Source organism: Thermobia domestica, chromosome 16, assembly GCF_964235325.1.
Source record: "Thermobia domestica chromosome 16, izTheDome1.hap1.1, whole genome shotgun sequence".
NCBI classification, from domain to species: domain Eukaryota; kingdom Metazoa; phylum Arthropoda; class Insecta; order Zygentoma; family Lepismatidae; genus Thermobia; species Thermobia domestica.
The window spans coordinates 153,552,499-153,573,517 of NC_137469.1; the positions used below are offsets into that span (position 1 = coordinate 153,552,499).

Below are 21,019 nucleotides of genomic sequence, written 5' to 3' on the forward strand. Positions count from 1 at the left end.
GCACACTTAAAGGTGAAGAGAATCTTGAAAAACTTAAAGATCCAAACTTAAAAATTCATTAAAAAGGAACTCCGTATTTTGAAATTAAATAAAAAGAGTTTCAATAATTCGACATGAAATTTAAATTTCTGTGCAATTATAATGAATTCGCTTAATGACAGCCATATATCGCAATAGTTCAGTTCAGTTGAACCAAGATTTCTAAATTAATAATAAAAAATCATTTGGAGTTGCTTGTCACGCTTATTCAAATTTGATACTGCTTCCGAAAAATAGTCGATTCGGTAAAAATTACAGGATTGAATTTATGGTAAAAATTTGTTTTTCGTATGATATGTGGCTTTTATTCTATTTACAGCCACCTACGAATTAAGACGACGACCAAGCAGTCATGTACCTCAATAGTGTTTGTTACATGCCTACAGCTACATCCCATAACTTTATGAGAATGCTGTCAAAAATATGAAAATAATCATTTGTTTTATTTACAGGTGCGAAATGGCATTCCCATAGGAAAATGATAACACCAACATTTCATTTCAAGATTCTTGATAGTTTTCTACCTATTTTCACCGATAATGCAAATATTCTAGTCCAAAAGCTTAAGAAGCAAGTTGGTGTTGATAAATTTAATGTATATCCATACATTACTGCATGTGCTCTTGATATTATTTGTGGTAAGTTATTTTTCGCTAAGAAGTTGTGAAGGTATCTTTATGATGTTATTATTGTTTAAGTTTATGGTTTGTGAAAACAAAATTAAGTTAGACTTAATTTGAATGGGCTTATTAGGTAGATCCTTCGTATGACTATATATCTTCGGTTGTAAAGTTTAACAGTAGAGTTCTTGACAAAGTTTCTCGTCACACAAACTTTCACAGATAATACGATTTAAGTATATTTTTCTCTAAATTATAATAAATACAATTTAATGGAAATGAAATGTACACTTAAAAGTGACAAGTATTTACAGTCCAAAACAGAAACAGAAGAGCACTTGTTTAATAACATACATACTAACAGGATAAATACGAAAATAACTTGCAATTTTAAACGAACTTTGAAGAGTCTTCTATCTATACGAAGAAATTAATTATTTTTGCAACAGTTAAAAAAATAAAATGAAACGAAAGTTTTGAGTTTTACGTCCCACGGGTATGCAGGCTAGGCTAAAGGAGACAGTGGTTATGAGAAAATAATGAAATGGTGGAATGACGAAAGTGGGAGAACCACGTATAAAACCCACACACATGGTATTGTCCACCGCAAAGTTCACTTGACGGGAGCAGGGTTTCAACCCGTGACCCCATGCACCAGAAGTGAAAGCTCTACCACTGAGCCACCGCGGCCAACTGCAACAGTTAAACATACATTATCATCTTATTATAAAGTACGTTAAGAATTATCATCTCTTTCTCTATTCACTTCTTCGTTTTTCTAATGCGAAAAAATGAAGATGAAGATGCTAATTTTTTCTGAGCAATGTGCTGTATAGTCAGTGTTTATAAAATTTGTTTTTTGTTGAACAGTTTATCCCTAAAAATTAAGAATGATTATTTTGAAGAAATATTTCTTGACAGTAAGGATTCAATTAGACGTTTAATAATGCTTAAAAGGGAGGACGTTACGAAGATGAATTGTAACAATCTTCAAAAGAAGAGAGCAGAGCTCACTATCAATGTGAATATACACATTCCTTCGACGAATATTGTTGAAAACAATAGATGAAATATTTAACTTCCGTGTTTATTCCTTTCAGGCTCAAGGAGATGGATAATTAATGAAACAGAATTATTGTGAAAAAAATATGCAATAAAAAATTAAGTGGAAGCGCGAGAATTACAAGAAAATAATTCCAAAAATTCATATAGCTTGATATCGAACCAGGGACTCCTCATACTAAAGAAGAGAACCCCACAATGTTTCTACTCATATTGTTCTTTCTTTAACTAACTACTACTTTAATTTTTAATGCTTTCAGAGCCTCCTTAAACAAAATTGTATGTTTTAGTCCGATACAGTAAATATTTATGATAGATCCGAAAATCAGGTAATTCAAAATTGCTTTAAGTCTTTATATGTAATATTCCATGTGTGACCTCGAAATCCTTAAATCACTGAAAACCACATATCAATTAACATCCTTTTATTCTCAATCTGTACTCGTTCATATACTCATTAAATCATATACGGTATATATCATCTGTATCTTACCCTTAATCAAAATCTTTATCGTATTAATCCTCTTCGTAGTATTGTAATAATCTTCATAAAACTAACTCAATCTATATCATCAATCTAACACTTATATATTATTTTGCACATACAAATTCCTCTTTTTCCCAACAATGGAAAGTGTCAATTAATGAGCACTTTGTGCCATCTTGCATTCCAACAATTTATGCCACCGCTGATTTTATTGAAAGTTATGATCTTCACATTTGTAAACATAAAATAATGAATTAATGTTCTTCAACTGAAGCGTGTGAAAGATGTGTATTATATATTACTGTCCATTTTCTCTTTATTTAGTTTCTATGAGCAAATCCAGATAATTATTAATTAGTTACTAAGCTGGTATTCGTGAAACTAAATAAATTCTCAGATTTGGAGTAGTGACAACCTGAATCACAGTCTCCCGTAAATAATGAAGTTTTTCCACTAAACTAGGGATTTTTCTAGTAAAACTTAAATGGTGAAATGGGCTCTAAAAATATTTTCTATTTTCTGAAAATTTTAGATGAAATATAAGACTGAAGTTCTCCTTGTAGCCATTGTAGCATATAGAGGTTTAATTTACTTGTTCATCTTTTTTTACTGTTTTGAACTGAAGATGTGCTACTTTAAAATAATTTAAATTTAATAAGTTTTTCTCTCATAATGATATGAAACGGACAAGATACGATGTCTTAAGTCTCTTCTTGGCTACAAAGTGCTAGAAAGATTTATATTTGAAGGAGGGTATTAATTGACTAGTGGAAGGAAATGTCTATGTAACACAGATATTTTACTTAGTTTCTAATATATGGTATCGCTAATCCTATTTCGCAATTTAACCGTCCTCAAAATTCTAATTTTTGGTTTTTATATACCTTAAACTATACAAATAAAAGTTAGCCACGTAGCTCTGTCCTACTAGTTTAATGTTCTTCACAATTTAAGTTAAAATCAATTAAAACATGTATTGAAGTAGCACACAGCAACACATATATTTAGACATTATACGAGAATTTATAGTTCACTATACGGTGAAACATTTAAACGGAGACCAAAATAAACTTTGCTTCGCCTCGTTCATTTACAGAAAAAAAACTTAAGTAATGTTGCATTGTTTAAAGAAACAAGTGCATAAAAAGTCTATTTATATTTTCAGAAACTGCCATGGGAACGAAAGTAGAGGCACAATCACATGAATCATCTGATTATGTAAATGCATTATACGAGTAGGTATCTATTTAGTAATCAATAACTAACAAATATTAATAATTCATAACTTACTATAACTGGAAAGATTAATTTCTAACAACGGAAGTACTTGAAGTGATACGCCGCGATCTGCATATGTTATATATTGTTGAAAAAGTCACAGCGAGTACACCTTACGTGTGAATTATCTCGCTTGAATGGGGCCTGTAGGGGAGAATGGCGATTATTTGAAGATCAGAACAAGGCACACTCCGAAACACCAGTAAACGAGGACAAAATAGTAATCTAGGATATAATTGGTTTGAAACGTGGTATTTATAGGTTTAAATGTTAATTGAATATGAATCTGACATCAAATGTTTACAAATCAAAATGGTGGATCCAACACGGCGGACACAAATTACAAAAAAACAAGCTATTGATCTGAAATTGAGTATATGGAGATATTCGACGTCGCAATGTATGAATCGGATACCAAAAGTGTAAAATTCAAAATGGCGGATCCAAGATGGCGAATAAAATGAGAAACACTGCTACAGAACTCAAAGCGGATAGGAAGAGGATTTCGTGGTTGCTGAATACGAATTCATTGTTAAAAGTGCAAAATGCAATATGACGCTGACGAAAAGTGAAAGAAAATGTACAGAACGGACATACGTGATCCTTACACATGTAGTAGAAAGCTATCTATAATACATAACGTGACAAGTAGCAGTAGGTGATTTTTTGCAATAAACAAGGGGCGTGTTTTCCTATACAACAATGCCAAAATTGAGGTACGGAATGCAGGGCAGCTTTCGTAGAGCACATGAAAGTTTTATGACACGAACAGATTGCAATCAGACACAATAATTATTTCATTACCAACTTCCTTTCCCGAGGAGATACGCAGGGATTGGCATGTGTTATATATCGTTGAAAACCTTGCACCGAATACATTTTACATCTATAACATCTGACTTGAATAGCATCTGTAGGGTACGTTGCCATTATTTGCAGATACCACCTGATGATCCGAACAATCTGTTTCACATTATGCCGTGTTCACTTGTAAGGCATATGTATGACAAATGTCCACTCTCATGAGTAAGGATGGTACTCATACTGAGACTAGTCTAGATCTCGTCTCTAATTCGAGACCGAGAGGGGCTTTTCTAAATCGAGACGAGACTGAGACGTAGTCTAGACTCCTCTCGGTACACATAAGTTCATTCTGTACTTTTGCATATTTTATCCGCCATATCGGATTCATCATATTGCATTTTCCACTTTTAACATTTGATTCGTACTCCGCTACCACGTAAACCTTTACCTATCCGCTTTCAGTTCCATAGCAGAGTTTTTCATTTTGTTAGTTATTTTGGATCCGCCATTTTGAATTTTACACTTTTGGTATCCGATTCATAGATAGCGACGTCGAATATCTACATATAATTAATTTCAGATTCATAGCTTGTTTTCTGGTAATTTGTATTCGCTATGTTATATCCACCATTTTGATTTGTAAATATTTGATGTCAGATTCGTCTTCAGCTAACTTTTAAACCTATATATAAAACGTCTCAAAACAATTATATCATAGCTTACTATTTTCTCCACTTTTCTTGTGTTTTGCAGTGTGCCTTGTTTTAATCTTCGAAAAGTCGCCACGCCCCCTACAGGCCCCACTTAAGGCAGATATTTCACATGTGAGGTGTACTCTATGTAACCTTTCCAACGATATATAACACATGCGGATCCCTGCTTACTACTTCTAGCACTTCCTTGTAAGAGTAGAAATACGAATATGCACAATTCCTTATGTTGTGACCTAAATTTTATCTTACATAGTATTTTCGTTCAGTTTTGGCTTGTTTTTATTCAAGTGAGAAAAATATAACAAAGTGATACACAATTCGATACAAAGGTTTACAATTTCCAACTCCATGTTCATTTTCTATAAGACTTACCTTAACGTAACTTACGAAGATTGAGACTCTGTAAATCTTGTGATTACCCGTATCTTAACCATGCAATTACGTATAAGATGTCAAAAGTTAACATTAAAAATACAATATCCAAAAGAGAGGACGTATCAAACCCCAAAAATGTCAGACAAATAACTAAAGCGGTAAATGTGAGTCACTACACTTCCCGCTCTATGTGATGTGTTACAACCAAGCGAAATGTTATCAGGAAGTTACACAATAGCGCCTGCGACTCTGCGAATTTCAATATAACGAGAAGACGAGACTTACAGAGGGTGAAACATTACTGTCCTCGTGAGGTATATAAAAAAAAATGAAATGAAATCTTTGAGTTTTACGTCCCGGTTATGCCGGTTAGGCTAAAGGAGACGGTGATGATGAGTGATGAATGAAATGGTGGGATGAAGAAAGTGGGAGGGAACGGGAGAACCCACGCACACGGTGTTTGTCCACCATAAAGTTCACTTGGCGGGAACTGGGATCGAACCCGGGACCCCAAGCACCAGAGGGGAACGCTCTACCACTGAACCACCGCGGCCCCGAGGAATATCAAGTCATGTGTATATGAAGCTTATCAACTGTAGCTCGGGTAATTCTCCAGTGTACTAGGTGGTAAGCAATCATAGACCAAACTGTTCAGTTGTTGACAGACCAAGTGAAAGCATTAGCGAAAGAAGTAGGCCTAGTACAACATGGTGTCCAATCAGGTAGTGTGGAACGTAAGTCGAAAGTTATTCTGTTGGAAAGTAGATCCAAGTAGGAGCTGAAGTAAATATTCCATAATTGCTTAAATGTCTGTTAATATGTACTAGAGGTGACCTAACACGTAATCCATTGAGTTTCATACCATAACTCGGTTCCGTACCGGTGCAGCAATGCGAGATATAGCCCCTGTTTAGCCTGTTGGCGTAGTACCATAAAACGTGGATGGAACAGTCGTAATTTTACAGACGGAAGCTGGATCCCTCCCAGAAGAGAATGTGTATAATTTTCTCTCCACGTCTCATGCTCGCAGCACCATTTATAGTCTCATTTATCTATGCCATACAACCATTGTGATCCTCAATAACGTGCCGTACAAATGCTTTCCACTCCATCAGACAGTCTCATATTTTTCAACTAATTATTATTGCGGAAAACTCTAAAAAAAAATCGTTCCATAGTGTCCTGGTTGTGGCTCCCGATCCGGCAATACGCACAAAAGTCTGTTCCCTCGTAGTTAAAGAGTAACTATCTTCCATAGAATAAGTTGAAACTTACATCAATGACTTTTGTAAGCCAGACGCTATTTCTTCAGTGGCGAAGCGTATTATGCTGCTCAGAGTGCAAAGCTATTATCACGGAGATTGCACGCATTGTTAAGAAGGTGCGAAAATTCGCCTCTTGGAGTTTAGTTTTAGCGTTGAAGGCATCTCTCAATGCTAATATGTTATAAAATGATTTCCTTAACACAGAGTAAGAAGTTTCTGTGTAGAATTACATATTTCTATTAGCTTCACTTTATATATAGATGATTAGATTTCTCTCAGATGACTTGTTTAATTTAGGTATGTACTCTCAGGAGTTATGCAGAGTAGTTTTTTCCTACATGGGGCCTGGTCCATAATAGTATGTAGAATATAATTATGATACATTAAACATATGTATAAATTTCCCAAACGCTAACGTACAGGATAAAATAATTATATTTGTGTGTAATTTTAGTTGAGTTTTCCATTTCATACGATTTTGTTTCGAGGGTATTTGCTAACTTATTCCTGGAAATGTTAAAATTATATGATATATATAAAACAATAAAAAGTTGTGATAAAATTTCGGTGAGTGCTTAAGCCCGGAAGCCACCCCTTAAATATGCAACTCTATAGAATACAATTTTAAATTCTTGCGTTGATTCAAATGAAGTTCCTTCTCAGCATTAACATTTCTAGGGAAGTCATTATCACGTGATGCATTACCTAAATGCAGTATTGTACTTACTTCTACGTGACAGACACAAGTAACAAACGCTTGTCTAAGAAATTTGACAGCTAACTGTAAGATTACTTTCTTTTTCTCTCCCTCCATTTTCAAATATGCAGCAAGTGAGGAGGAAATTCCCCTCATCCCCCTGCAAGTCCCAGACAGAAGAAAGTATGAACTGCACTCAAAATATGTGTAGTGGAATAAAATGGGAATATTCCATTAATATATATTGCATGTTTTAGTAGTGTAAATATTTGTTTAATAATAATAATAATAATAATAATAATAATAATAATAATAATAATAATAATAATAATAATAATAATAATAATAATAATAATAATAGACTAGTTTCCGTCTACTTTTGCTAATATATTCATTCTTTTTTGTTAAATTAAACAACAACAAAAACTACTATGTATACAATGCACATAAATTCAACTCTAAACAGTGTTAGAAATACAGCTAAGAAAGTTCTTTAAAATAAATAGATTTGGTAGTCTTTTTTTCGTTCAACTCAGTAAGGAAAATAGAATTCTGACTATAATTTTAAGCGTTTTATGACACATTAAGTGCTATTCGTGTTATTAGTTTGTCGGGCCTACCCTACTTGTGGGATTACGCTTCGCCATCGTAGTCGTTCAGGTAAATAATTCAAATTCGCCAGTAATAATTTCTCTCTTACCTGACGAAATGACGAGGTTAGCTATTAATATGTCCAGTTTAACACTGGACAAAAATTAGATACCTGGGGAAAATCAGATGTTATCAAGTACCAGACAACACTATTCTGGTCTTACGCCTGAATTCTCATTGGATGTGATTCCGCGAGATGTTCCACATATCCACTTGCTCATCAGTAGATCCCATGCTTTACGCAAAGTGCAGAGACGTTTATTTCAACGATTCTCACGTTGATTCGATATTAATTAGATTTAAATGTAGGGTCTTTAAAAGCTAAACCAGGTGCGACAATACAATTGAGAACCACTTTCCTTCCGTGAAGTTTGCATAGTAAATAATATGAAACAACATAATAAAAATGAATAACACAACAAATTTTTGATTTAGAAATATTAATATTATTATTATTAGATATGGCGTTTGATCTCTTTCAGGCTTAGTGAATTAATGGTTTACAGAATGGCTCGGCCTTGGCTACATCTAGATTGGATATTTTATCTTACTCGAACTGGTAGGAAAGCGAAACGAAGTCTTGAAGTGCTGCACAATTTTACAAATACAGTAAGTATGAATAATTTTCTTTATTCCTTTAAACAAAATTTAACAAAAACAGTTTGGGATAAGTTATATGTAGAAATCAAGGAGACAAGGAGACTAAGGTCTAGAGACACCTGATTGTGACTCATTCTAATTGCAGTACTAGTTTTGAATAAATTACGCAGGCAAATTACCTCGTAACTCTTTCAGACCTGATGTTACGTAGATGAATCAAATATGAACGAGCCTTGATTGGCTAACAAGCATCGGAACGGATAGCTGGGTGTGATTGGGCAGGTGCGGTCTGCAGGTGAGGCTACCGAGAGTCAGAAAGCAGAACGGTCTGCTTGTTAAATGCTTCGTTTAATAGTGTTCACTGTGAGTGAGAAGAGTGTGTCAGAGTCTGTTGCGCAAAGCAAAAATTTCAATTTTCTCACCCAGGAATCGTCAAATTGGCCGAAATTTACCGCAGACTGCAAGTACCGTTCAGGAATGTTACCCTTTTCTGAACAAGAGTGAAGGTGTGGTGTAACGAATTCAAGAAAGGCCGTGCACGTGTTGCAAATGAAGTTCACCTTCGTCATCCTCGCACCAGTGATCAAAGACAACATGGCATGTGTTCGTGAGCTTATTGAACTGGATCGCTACGTCACTGTGCTTCAAATTGCAACAGAACTTAGTGTGAGTCATGGAAGTTTCCAATCAGTCATCACACTGCAGTTGGGCTTCCACAAAATCACACTTCAGTGGGTTGCCAAGCTGGTGAATGATGAGCACAAAGGTGAAACTGGTGACAATGCACTGGAAAACGCTTTCGCATCCACCGTACAGCCCAGACTTATCGCCATGCGATTTTCACCTGTTTGGACTCCTCAAAGAAGCACTTGGAGGTAAGCGATTTGAACCAACGATCAATTGAAAACCTTCGTGCGCAACTAGTTGGCTACACGCCCAGCTTCATCCTACGACAATGGCATCAAAAACCTATCGAAACGTTGGAAAAAATGTATAAGTAAAGGCGGAGACTATGAATTTTGTTTCAACAGAAGACTGATTTATATTTGATCACCCCTAATATTTTAGTAGTCAAATAAGCATTTCTGAATTTCCAAGAATCAATAAGGAAACCGTCAGGTGGAGAGTTATCTGATTAATAGTACAATCTAGTATCTACTTAAGGTTACAAATACTCTTAAGGAAACCATACCGTTATAAAAAAATAGAAATAACACGATGAACAAACATACCTATTGGAATGAGCGATAGGTTTAAATGGCCAACAAGAAAAAAAACTACTAAATATACAATATTTAATACTTAGGCTACATATGCCTACCTTGAGGCGGTAAAAGATCACAGATTTCGTGTCGTTCGAACATGAATTGGGTTTAAAGTTTATGAAACCACTCAAATAATTGAAGTTTAAATTGAATAAAGAACCGCAGCAATAGTTAAGCTTTATGGAAGTCAATTTCTTTTCAAGCAGATTGGGATTTTCAAAGATTAGAATGTTTAGTTTTAACTTCGAAAATACCTTAACAACTTTAATATAAAATAATCTTAAAATGTTTCTTCAAAATCTTTTGGATATTTGCGGGTATAAGATTGAGAATTTCCCATGAAAATTGTGATAATTTTCTGATTAAAAGTGTTTAAACCTATAGAAATCCCGTGCACTCAATATATGTTCCTTCAATTCGTGCACATGGAAGATATTGCAACTTATACTGGGCTTATATTATATATGTGACGTATTGTAACAGAAAAGTAATAAAATATAATGTCGACTACTTCAATAAATATTAAGAAATAGAAATCAAGGAATAACTGAAAAATATCAAACCATTTAAAATATGTATTGAACAAGGAGTTTGGATACATATCAACAAACCTGAAGGACTGATATCGAAGTTTATACTGAAAGCCATGGTGGAAAGACTAAAAGGTGGTTGCATGCGCATGTCGCCTGGAGCGCTGTCATGGCTGTGACGTCATCTGGTTTGCAAGAGACAACGGGAAAAGGCGCGGCTTTAAGTGACAAGTGGAAATTCTTTGTTACTTTGTTCTTTTAAATGATATCGAAAATGCCTAACTGTGCAGTGTACGGCTGTAGTAATTATTACAGAAAAACTAAGGGAACTAATATAAAATACTTTAGATTTCCTCAAAAAGAGGGGAATGTCTCCAGAAATGGATTTTAGCTTGCAGGTGACAGTGCAAAATAAACGTAAAAAAGGTAAGTTTTACATAAAAGTAATAAATAAATGCAATGTTAAATGAAATTATAAAAAAGCGATTTCATTATGTAGTTCCTTTTTAGTATTAATAGTACGTAATAATAGTATCTAGGGCTACAGTAGCTTGTGTTGATTGAGCATACAAAAATCCAATAGTACGATTTAAAAAGACGAAATTTGAGCCAAGACCCGGATTCGAAATCATGAGGGAGGGGAACCGACAGAGGTTATCATTTCTATAATTTCCTTCTATATAAGATATTGAGACAACATTTTCCCCACAGAGGCAGGCATGTAACTCCAGAAGGGAGGCACAATGATCTAGGAGGCTTACCTCCTTCGAGTAATTCAAATGGAGAGCATTGAACGCGTTAAAGTAGTTCAGATCCCATTTCACTCTGGAGGTCTGCATTCCCTGTAGCCTTTGTGCTAAAACGGGAAGTTGCACTTCAAGTTATCTAACGCATGGAAGGTTCGTAATAACGATTAACGGTTACAAAGATATATAACAATGTATTAGATCAAGAGAATAAAGCATCCACCTACCATGTCAGGGCGACATTGTCGGGACATTTTTACACTCAGATTTTGAAATTTTTGTTCATTTTAATCATAACTTTGGATAATTACCTATACACATACATATTTAGGGGCCCCCTCCAGAATTACAAAATTAAGAATGAATGCAGTAAATTTAAAAATATGATAGATTCTCAACGAATCAAGGAAGCACGGTGGCTCAGTGGCAGAAGGCTCACCTCTGGTGAAAGGGATACTGGTCCGCTTCTCGGTCAAGTGAGTTTGTAGCGGACAACATCGTGTCCGTGAGTTTCTCGGGGTACTCCCGCATTCTCATTCCACCAAATTCCACATAATCATTCACTTTCATTTATCTTTTGTCTTCTTTAGTCCACCAGGACAGAAAACTTATCAAGAAAATTAAGAAAATTATGTAATTTTATGGTTTATATGTTTTCTAGTCTAGCTGTAACACCCCTACATCGTCTTCACCTACGCCTAGTACTTTGTTTCTTGCTTGAAATAGTCAAGTAAGCGGTTAGCGTACGCGCCTTTGGCGTGGGAGACCCGGGTTCGATTCCCGGCGGGAGCTCATGTGGTTCGGATTCCACGTTAATCAGTAGGTCCACGTCTCATATAGCCTCGCTGCTGAACGGGACGTTAAACTCAAAATCAACTCAACTCAAATAGCCAAGTTGCAATTTCTTTGTTTGAGGTGCTTTGTATAGCTATCCTATATATATATTATAGATATTCTCTTTATATATATTTTTAGAACACAATAGTATGTGTAACGTTTTATTTCGTACAAATGTTTAATAATACAGTTTGTTACGGCGTAAATTTTGACACTAATATTCAGAGAACTGTCCGTTTCAACAAACCTTTTGTTTAAATACAAATTCTATTGAACAAACTCCATGGCTCTGGATAAGTACAGTAACAAATAAAAATAAAAAACAAATAAAAATTTTTATTTGTTACAAATTCTATAAATAAGCGATCAGCGACTTCAAATAAGATGTTTTTTTTTTTATAAACCAGAAATAAAAACGATGTTTAAACTATTAAATAGGTGCGTCCCTGCTCAATAAAGTTTTTAACCTCCCTGAGATTCTGACGAAACTTATGTGGGAGCAACCTCTTTATAAAAAACTGTCCAAGCATAACGAAAATACACGTACGTGCATTTCTGTTTACGAAAACCATGAATTCCCTCTTGAGATATTCTCAACATTTAAATGGGGTCATCAGTAAAGAATTCTCTTTCAAGCAAAGTAATAATAATAGTAAATCAAAACCGATTAATGTGATACGAAAATATACTTGAGCATACATAAATATGTAATCATGAAATGCATTAACGACACACTGTGTTATAGATTATTCAGGCCTATACATACTCGAGTGTATTACTTCAGATGTTTAAAAAAGAAAAGAAAGAAAGAAAAGAAAAAAAAAGAAAAGAAAGAAAGAAAAGAATGAGAAAAGCAGAAAATGTAGTGAGTAGTATTGGCTTGTTCAAGCTTCAAAGGTGTTTAATAAATTTATGAACTGATATTGCTGTTTCTTTTGCTATTGTAAATATCTTCCTTTGAATTCACTTAGCTTAAGCATTGATTACATTACATTTATATAATTATTGTTTGTACTAAAATTTTTACTTCGTTGAAGATCATTATAAATAGAAGAGAAGTTTGCGTGTAAGATACCAGCGAGCAAGCGCTTGTTAAAAGTTCATCTGACTCTCGCTGGCCACGTCTGCGACCAAAATAACGTATGCGCCAGAGCGACAAGAATGTAGCACTGCATTGCATCCACCTTGTAGTCTTCCCACAATGCTGAAAGCGTTGCAACTGACTGCAAATGAAAGAAACAAGTAAACATGATACTGTAAATGAATGAAGTGTAATACAGATGTAGGAAAGTTGTGTACATGTCTACAATGAGCTCGATACTACCTCGAAATTAAACAAAATTAAATGTGTCGATGTGCATAAGTTTACACTTAACATAAAACACAAACCGAATTCTATAGACACTGAAATCAAATTGTGAGACTCATGCTACCTCTGCAACAACCAGAAAAGTTTTCAAAAGTTTACTTGAGAAGAACGAAAAAGATGAATCAAAAGTTGTTGTAAGACTTATCTTAAAGTTTGGGAGAAACCAAAGCTTAAGGTTCAGAGAAAATCATAATTTATTGAATCATTTCTCAAACACTGTAATATATATATATACAAACACTACTAAAATATGAACTAGTAACGTAAAGAAATCGTTACGTATACTCTATATTGGTTTCCAACTCAATTCCATCAACATGCAGGGAATCTGTGAGCACTGAAAAAATATTAGTGCTCCATTCACTACAGCTTTATATTATATCAATGAAGCAAAGAAACGTTGCTGTATAGTTTGGTTGTTTCTATATTTAGTCCCTCTCTCTGCTCTGACAATTTGAAGAAGGAAGGAAATTTTTCGGAAAGTCCCGCTGAGTAGGGAACAGAGAGCACTCTATTTTCATCTGATCATTCCAGTAAGGGTTGCATGAACAGCAATTCACTGCAAATAGTTGATTTATTGTGTTTTATATTTTCTGTTTGCCTAAACTGCCTGAAACCGTATCTATGATAGGGAACTTTTCATTTATCCTTTTTTCCCTCTTTCAATTATTCAAGTCATACGAAAGCATAGTCTGTAAAGAGAAAAGCATTTCTGTCTCAACTAACTACAAATTAAGAGAATGTTAAATTGTCAAACGTCCAGAGCTTTAAGGAGAATTTGTTCTATTAAATTACACAGTTCATAAAAAGTATTTTATTCAGTAAAACATATAGATAAGAATGTTTATTATAAGAAGCTGATAATTAAATATATTTACCCAGTTATCTGACTTTGAAAAAGTAAAACGTCAATATTAGTGTCAGTGTGCTATCATCATTAGTTCACTGGTAATAACTTTTCCATGTGGCGACGAAACAGTGGACTAGTGAATAAATAAAACATAGAATAATAAAATGTTATAAAAAATAGCACGTAAGATATAATAATGTTCTTTTAATGCGCTAGTTATTTTTTGACTGTATTACAATTTTGTTATTTCAGGTAAATTTGCGTATATAAATTGAACAAACTAAATTGCATAATAAAATATAGTGTTATTATAACCAGTTTTCTAGCACCTTTAGCCAGTGCAACGGTACATACGTTGGGGTGGGTCGAAAAGAGTGGGGAGAACGTTAAGTTCCCATAGTGGGGAGATATCACATCCAAATAAAGAAAAAAATAATTCTTACAATTTATCTTTAAAGGTTGACCTAAAGGTTGAAAGAATGACCAAAAACTGTATATTGCTTTAACGCTCAAAATTTTATAGATTTAGGTTTTAGACTTTTAATAGCGTAACGTTAGTTTATTTTAGCACTCGATAGTGGTAAAAATATTTTTAAAATTGTACTAGCGCATTTAGAGTTAACGCATATGCCCTGAAGTTAGTGAATTTCATACTTTTAAAAAAGCGCACGTTTGTATTTAAAAGACCATCTTTATTTTACATGTTTGTTTTAGAGACTTAATTATATATATTTATATTTGAGTTCAAAGCATTAGTTTGAAGTTTTTCACCCATTTCTCAAAATTACTTTTGCTAAAATTATACAGATAACACCAAGTGGAGCTGGCAGCAATTCAAGCTCTACTCACGTCCTTCCTAACATCCAATCATTTAAAGTATGTTAAATTATACTATTTCACCATTACCAGTCAAGGACGTCATCTTGAAATACAATTTTCGGTCTAATTTATTCATCAAAGATTGCAAAGTTGCTTTAGTATAGCCATCTGTGTTGTAATCTCAGTTCACTTTTCGGGCGAACTCTGTAACAAGTTTAACACATCGTTCCATTCCTTAAGACTGGATAATTTTACAAATTCGTAGCTCAGGTCGATTTTACTTGCAAAAAATGATCAACTATTTTCTGTTGTCAAGCTTTCTGGTTTCGGTAAAGCATTACGAGTTGTGATGGTATGTGTTTTTGACATCCTGAAACGATTCCAGAAAATCGCTTGCCGCTATCTATTACCATTTTGTTCTATGGGGATAAATGTTGAAACCAGAAATTGATAATTTGAATTCCTTCTGGTTTAAATAGAGGCTTTTTTTGAAGAAGACGGAACCTATTCTTGAAACGATGAATCGATTTCACACAGCCGCATCTCCATATCTCTTACAGATTTTCCTCTGTGGAAATCAATATCGAAACTGGAAATAATATTAAATTTGAACCATTTTCTGATTGTGGTAAAGTGTTAGGGATAGTCATGTTATGTTGGTTTGAGACGCTAAATCATTTACAAAATCACCGTTTCTTGCTATCCGTTACCGTTTTTGTTCTATGGTGACAGACATTGAAACTAGAAATTACTAATTCGAACAACTTCTGATTTTAACAGAGTGTTAGCGGAGCAAATGGAACCTATTCTTAGGACGCTAAATCGATAGCAAGAAAACGCACTTCGATATCTCTTATTGTTTTTGCTCTGATACCTGTCGAGAGACGTACGGACGGACAAAGCCAAACATTTCCGACACCAGATTCATCGTACGCACCTTTGGCATGTGAGAGCCGGGTTCGATTCCCGGCCGGGTTCATTCCAGAAACAACGACATTCAGCGTCAATCCACTGGTTTACAAGGAGACGTTAGTGTGAATTTTATGTTCGGAACGTTCTAGAAATAATAAGAATGTTATTGTATGAACTTGGATATTCTTAAACTAAAGCCATACTAGATCGTAAATAAAAACGGTACTTTTATTCTAACGTTAACGTTGCAAGCGTATTTTTTCTTTTAAGAATAACAAGACAATTATAAACTCAAACGAATTATTAGGAAATATTCAACGACGGAAAACCGCGAGGAATTGGAAGAATGTTACTGACATAATAGATGAAGAATGAACTCCCTTCTTTCCTAGTTTTGATCTCCTGCCATTATGTTTGGGTTTGAATGGTGGAATAAATATGCTGTGCATACCCAAATTTCTTGTTACAGCTTTAATAACAAGTAAGCTTAAATACCAACCACAGATTAAAATTGAGAAGTCAGTTGTTAAACAATTTTTGCTAAAGTATTATAATTATTCCGATGTATTTGTGGATATGTATCAAAAGTTGAAAATCTCAATTATAATAAACTTACTTTAGAGATTGATCTATTATACGACTTAAAATAACTTTTCATTTATTTAAAACATAAAGTTATTCTATCCCGTTATACAAATCAGAAGCCCGTCATGTAATAGTCACTCTCGAAATGTATGAGGAAAAGGGCTCTAAAGAAAGTAACATCCGGAGTGCTGCAGGAATTCCGCCCTTTGGTGTACCAGGAAAATCCACTAACCCAATGTGGAATGGGCCAGCGATTCAATTTGGTATTTTCACTTCTGAACTCACCCATTCGTATGAGATTCTAACTCAGGTGCATCCATAAGGTCCATGAGTACAACCTACCACCCTCTGCGAGATTTCAGAATGAGACACAAACTGCAAGAAACTATATGAAAAGCACCTGGCTGGGTGCAAATGATAAACAAATGTAACAATCCGTTATTCTGCTGGTAGCCACACTTGGGCGCTGACATAACGTAACAGTGCTCCCAAGGGGTGTTAAAATTGTTCGCTAGAGTGGAACAAAAATATATTCTTTTTAAAAGAAAATTATATATAATACTGCAAGAAAGTTGCTTTCTGATGTGAAAAAGAATATATTTTCCACAATTTTTAGGATAAAATTTTAGGATAATAGAAACATGATTAGAGGTCCTGTAGGTACGGTAGTTTCATAAATATGACATTACTTGTTCTATTTCAGCATTTTTTAGTTTTCTATTTGCACTATAAAGATCTTCGTTTACCTGTTGTGTCTATTTATTGATGAAACAATTGTTTTGATGGAGGAGATAGAGATTTTAATTTATGGTGAGTCTAAAATATTAAATCATAAACGAAAAATGTGCAGCAGATCGACTTTTTTAAAACCGAAAACTTACTTTATACCAAGGTATAATATAGTAAGGATATTTTTTATTACTCCTCTCTACGAAAAAGTTTGTTTCTTTAATAAAAAAAAGTTATATCTACAGCTAAGATATTAAAGTGTCAATAAAAGAACAGTGAAAGAGACTGAAATAGAACAAGAAATGCCCAATTTATGAATTTTTATCGCACTTGCAGCACCTCAAAGCATTGTCTGGTTACTCTTTTTTTTCTTTTTTGTCTTTTTCACATCAAAAGATAACTCTCCACATTATCAGAAATACAATTTAAAATAAGTATTTTTTTTTTTTTCTTGTTCAACCCTGTTGCTCGTCATTGGCAGGAAAGTTTCTTACGGGGGTTCTTTCTTTATGGTTGCTATTAGATGCAGTTATGCACGGAAGTTGCTGATACGCAAAGTTGATAAAAATATGAAAGTGAATGCAAGATACTTCCAAGAATCCATTATCCCATCTATCGTTTGGATTGGCATATCGCAATTATAAAGTCTGAGCACCAACGAATTGAGAAACGATACAAGAATTCAAGTCACACCACCAGAGCACCTCAGGATTTTAATCAGGAAATAGAATAAGAAATAGAAATTTGTGTCATTCTGTCTTACGATACTCCTCTGAAACGTTCTGATATCAGTCCAGGAGATTTGTGCGACTCTGGCTTGTTGACAGAATGTCTCCTACATCGGCTTACACGCACCCTCACTGGTTTCTGGAAAGCTTCCAGGTAGTAGTGGAATCGAATTCCCTTGCAAGGGCTTTGGTGAAGTTTGCTTTGGCAATTTCAATGTCTATCGATATTATACTTTACTGAAAGTGCAATATAACATCATTGTTGGTGGCGGCAAGATTTCTTGTAAGGTAAGTACCCTTCAAAATCGGTCCAATACAAACTTAAAAAAGAAAAAAAAATCTTGTATCAGTTTCGACATCAGATGTAGATTTCTACTTGCTATTATAGATGAAAAATGTTGGTGTATGTCTGTAAATTTATTCGTTATCATGAATTTTATTATTTTAGCATCTTTTCTGAAAAAGTAAACTTACAAATACCTACGGCACTTCCCTTTGACTTTATCTATTTGTAACTTATGTTATTTCTTTCTAGGTTATAAAAGAACGAAAAGAAGAACGAAGAAAACAGTGTCACGTAGAAGAGAGAAAAACTGAGGAAAATGATTCTACTATTGGTAAGTTTATTAGTATTTGAATGTAAGTAAGAAACCATACAAAGTCTGGATAATGAAACAGAAACAAGAATCGCTCCATATATTACACTAAATTTCCATTTTGTCATTTATCCAATGATACATAACCAAGCACATGACAACATTAGTATTACAATTTTATGGATAACTATCTAATCCACGAAATACGATGTGTAGTATATAGTATGTGCTGAAAGATTAAAAATATTACTTCTGTGTCTCTCAAATATATTTATTGTAAATCAAACTATTCACCCACTAGTGTTCCTTCCAGCTTTTCTTCTTTATATTTCGAATGAATCATTTTGATATTTTTCTACGGAGACACACAATAGCTTAACTCCTTTTTACAACGCGTTGTTACATTGTCTTCTTGTCTTTCAACAGTGGCACTTCAACGTTTATCGTGTAACCTAAGCACCAATAAAAGTTAAGATACAAGTTGAAGTACTACTGTTGAGACACAACAATACAATGTCGCAACAAGTTGTAGAAAGAACTTAACCTATGGCCTGCCTTCAAAGAAATATGACCTAGTGATTCATTCAAAATATGGGAAAGAAGGAAAATTGGAAGAGACACTACTAGGTGAGTAATTTCATGTATTAGGATGTGTTTCATACGCTCGTTAAATAATTATACGTGCTATCTTCACATCATCCTCCCTTATCAAAAAGGGGGATGCTTGTTGTTCTAAAACAGATAAAATGTTAAACCTGTATAAATATCAGAACATTCCAAAGTACACCTCAACACGAAGCTAGATTAGTACTACGTTTTAACATCAAAATTGCTGCCTCAAAACAGTTTGGACTAACATTTACTGCATGTGCCACAGTAACCAGTGCCAGTTCCGAACATTCTCGGTCACAAGAATAGAGAGTTCAAGGTTTCAAGTATACTCGACACCACCTTAAGAATATCTGTTTACTCAACAAATGTACATCATGCTGTGAGACAATGCTTTACTGCATGCTAGAAAAGATTCAGACTATTTTCCAGGAATTATAATTCTCAAATCAATATGACACTATTATCATTATTTTAACAGCAGTGTCTCCAAATGTAGCTTAGTGTATAGCTGTATAAAATCTTTCTTTCACGTGTTTTTGTTAAAAGAGGGGATGTGTTCAACTTGTACTATTTCCCCCTTGATTAACTATAAAGTTCAAAGATTTAGAAGTTTACCGACGAACAGTTAGCAACTATGTGCGTGCAAACTATCATCATTATTATGATCTTCTTATACCTAACTTAGTGCTGGAAAGAAGTCTTTGTTATTTCTCAGTAATTTTGTTTCTTCACATACGACCTTTTAACATCAAGTGATTGAATTGATTTTCCATCCACACACAAAGAGACTATTTTCTATAACTGCGCTTTCGCGACTATTATTTTCTTCTTTTAGGACAATAAAACACAAATTTGTAGTTTAAACAAAATACATTTGTGGTGTGTTTGATGTATACTTACTCATGCTGCGGAATTATTATTCACCATCGTACTCAACACCATTGATAGATAATTACCTGAAAAATAAAATAAAACATATTTTGATCATATACTTTTTTTTAAAAAAAAATGTGTAGAATATAACATCGGTTTTAAAGTATAATCTTTTAATGTGAAATTTAATTCTCATATGAATGACTGAAAACGATAACGGTATAAGTGCATAAATCTTCGAGAAAAATGAGTTCTAAATTGGTTCATCCTACGAGTGTTATTAAGAAAATACAATCATATCTCTTACAAACGTACATACAATCATATCTGATTGATTATAAACAATCATATCTCTTGCAAATAAATATATTTTGCTTAGATCTTGTCACACGAACACTATTTTGTATGATTGTAATTTACGAACTTACCTCAATTTTGATTTAAATGTCACATACCGTTATATTTTCACCCATCTATATGGGTCTACATAATATCCATGTACTAATATAATTCGTTACTTTTATCTGCGATTATCAATTAAAATAGAAACGAGCAAGAACAGTGTATAAGTTATTATATTCATAAATGAAAATCGAATATGAGCAAGAGTATAATCAGCTCAAATTTTTCCATCACTAAGGCCTAGATTAATATTAAAAAAAAGTGTTTCCAAACACGTACAAGACCAAAAGTTTCTTATCCCAATTAAGAGTCTGCGAGTGTAAATTACAAATTTATTTCACATAAAACTACATATTTTTTGAAAAAAGTTATGTAAAATATTTTGGACATTTTTGTAATGAATTCATATTTTTCATAATTTTCAATTATTTTATTCTAAATTTCACCATGAATTATTCTTTTCTTTCTCTAGAAAAAAATTAACATCGAGAAAAGAATAGGATACATAATGACATGCTGACATACCCCTATATATGATAAACAATCTCGAGCCCGAAATTTTCTTACCAAATATA

General features: G+C 33.8%; 1 protein-coding gene across 1 annotated transcript in view; it reads left to right on the forward strand.

The window, feature by feature from the left end:
• The window catches only part of LOC145672659 (uncharacterized), a 115,920-nt gene that overhangs the window by 86,116 nt on the left and 8,785 nt on the right, over positions 1-21,019 (forward strand). Inside the window, exons 16-19 of the mRNA XM_081741823.1 lie at positions 492-677; positions 3,374-3,443; positions 8,474-8,600; positions 18,497-18,578. Coding sequence (XP_081597949.1) covers positions 492-677; positions 3,374-3,443; positions 8,474-8,600; positions 18,497-18,578 — 465 coding nt within the window. The remainder of the gene's footprint in view (positions 1-491; positions 678-3,373; positions 3,444-8,473; positions 8,601-18,496; positions 18,579-21,019) is intronic.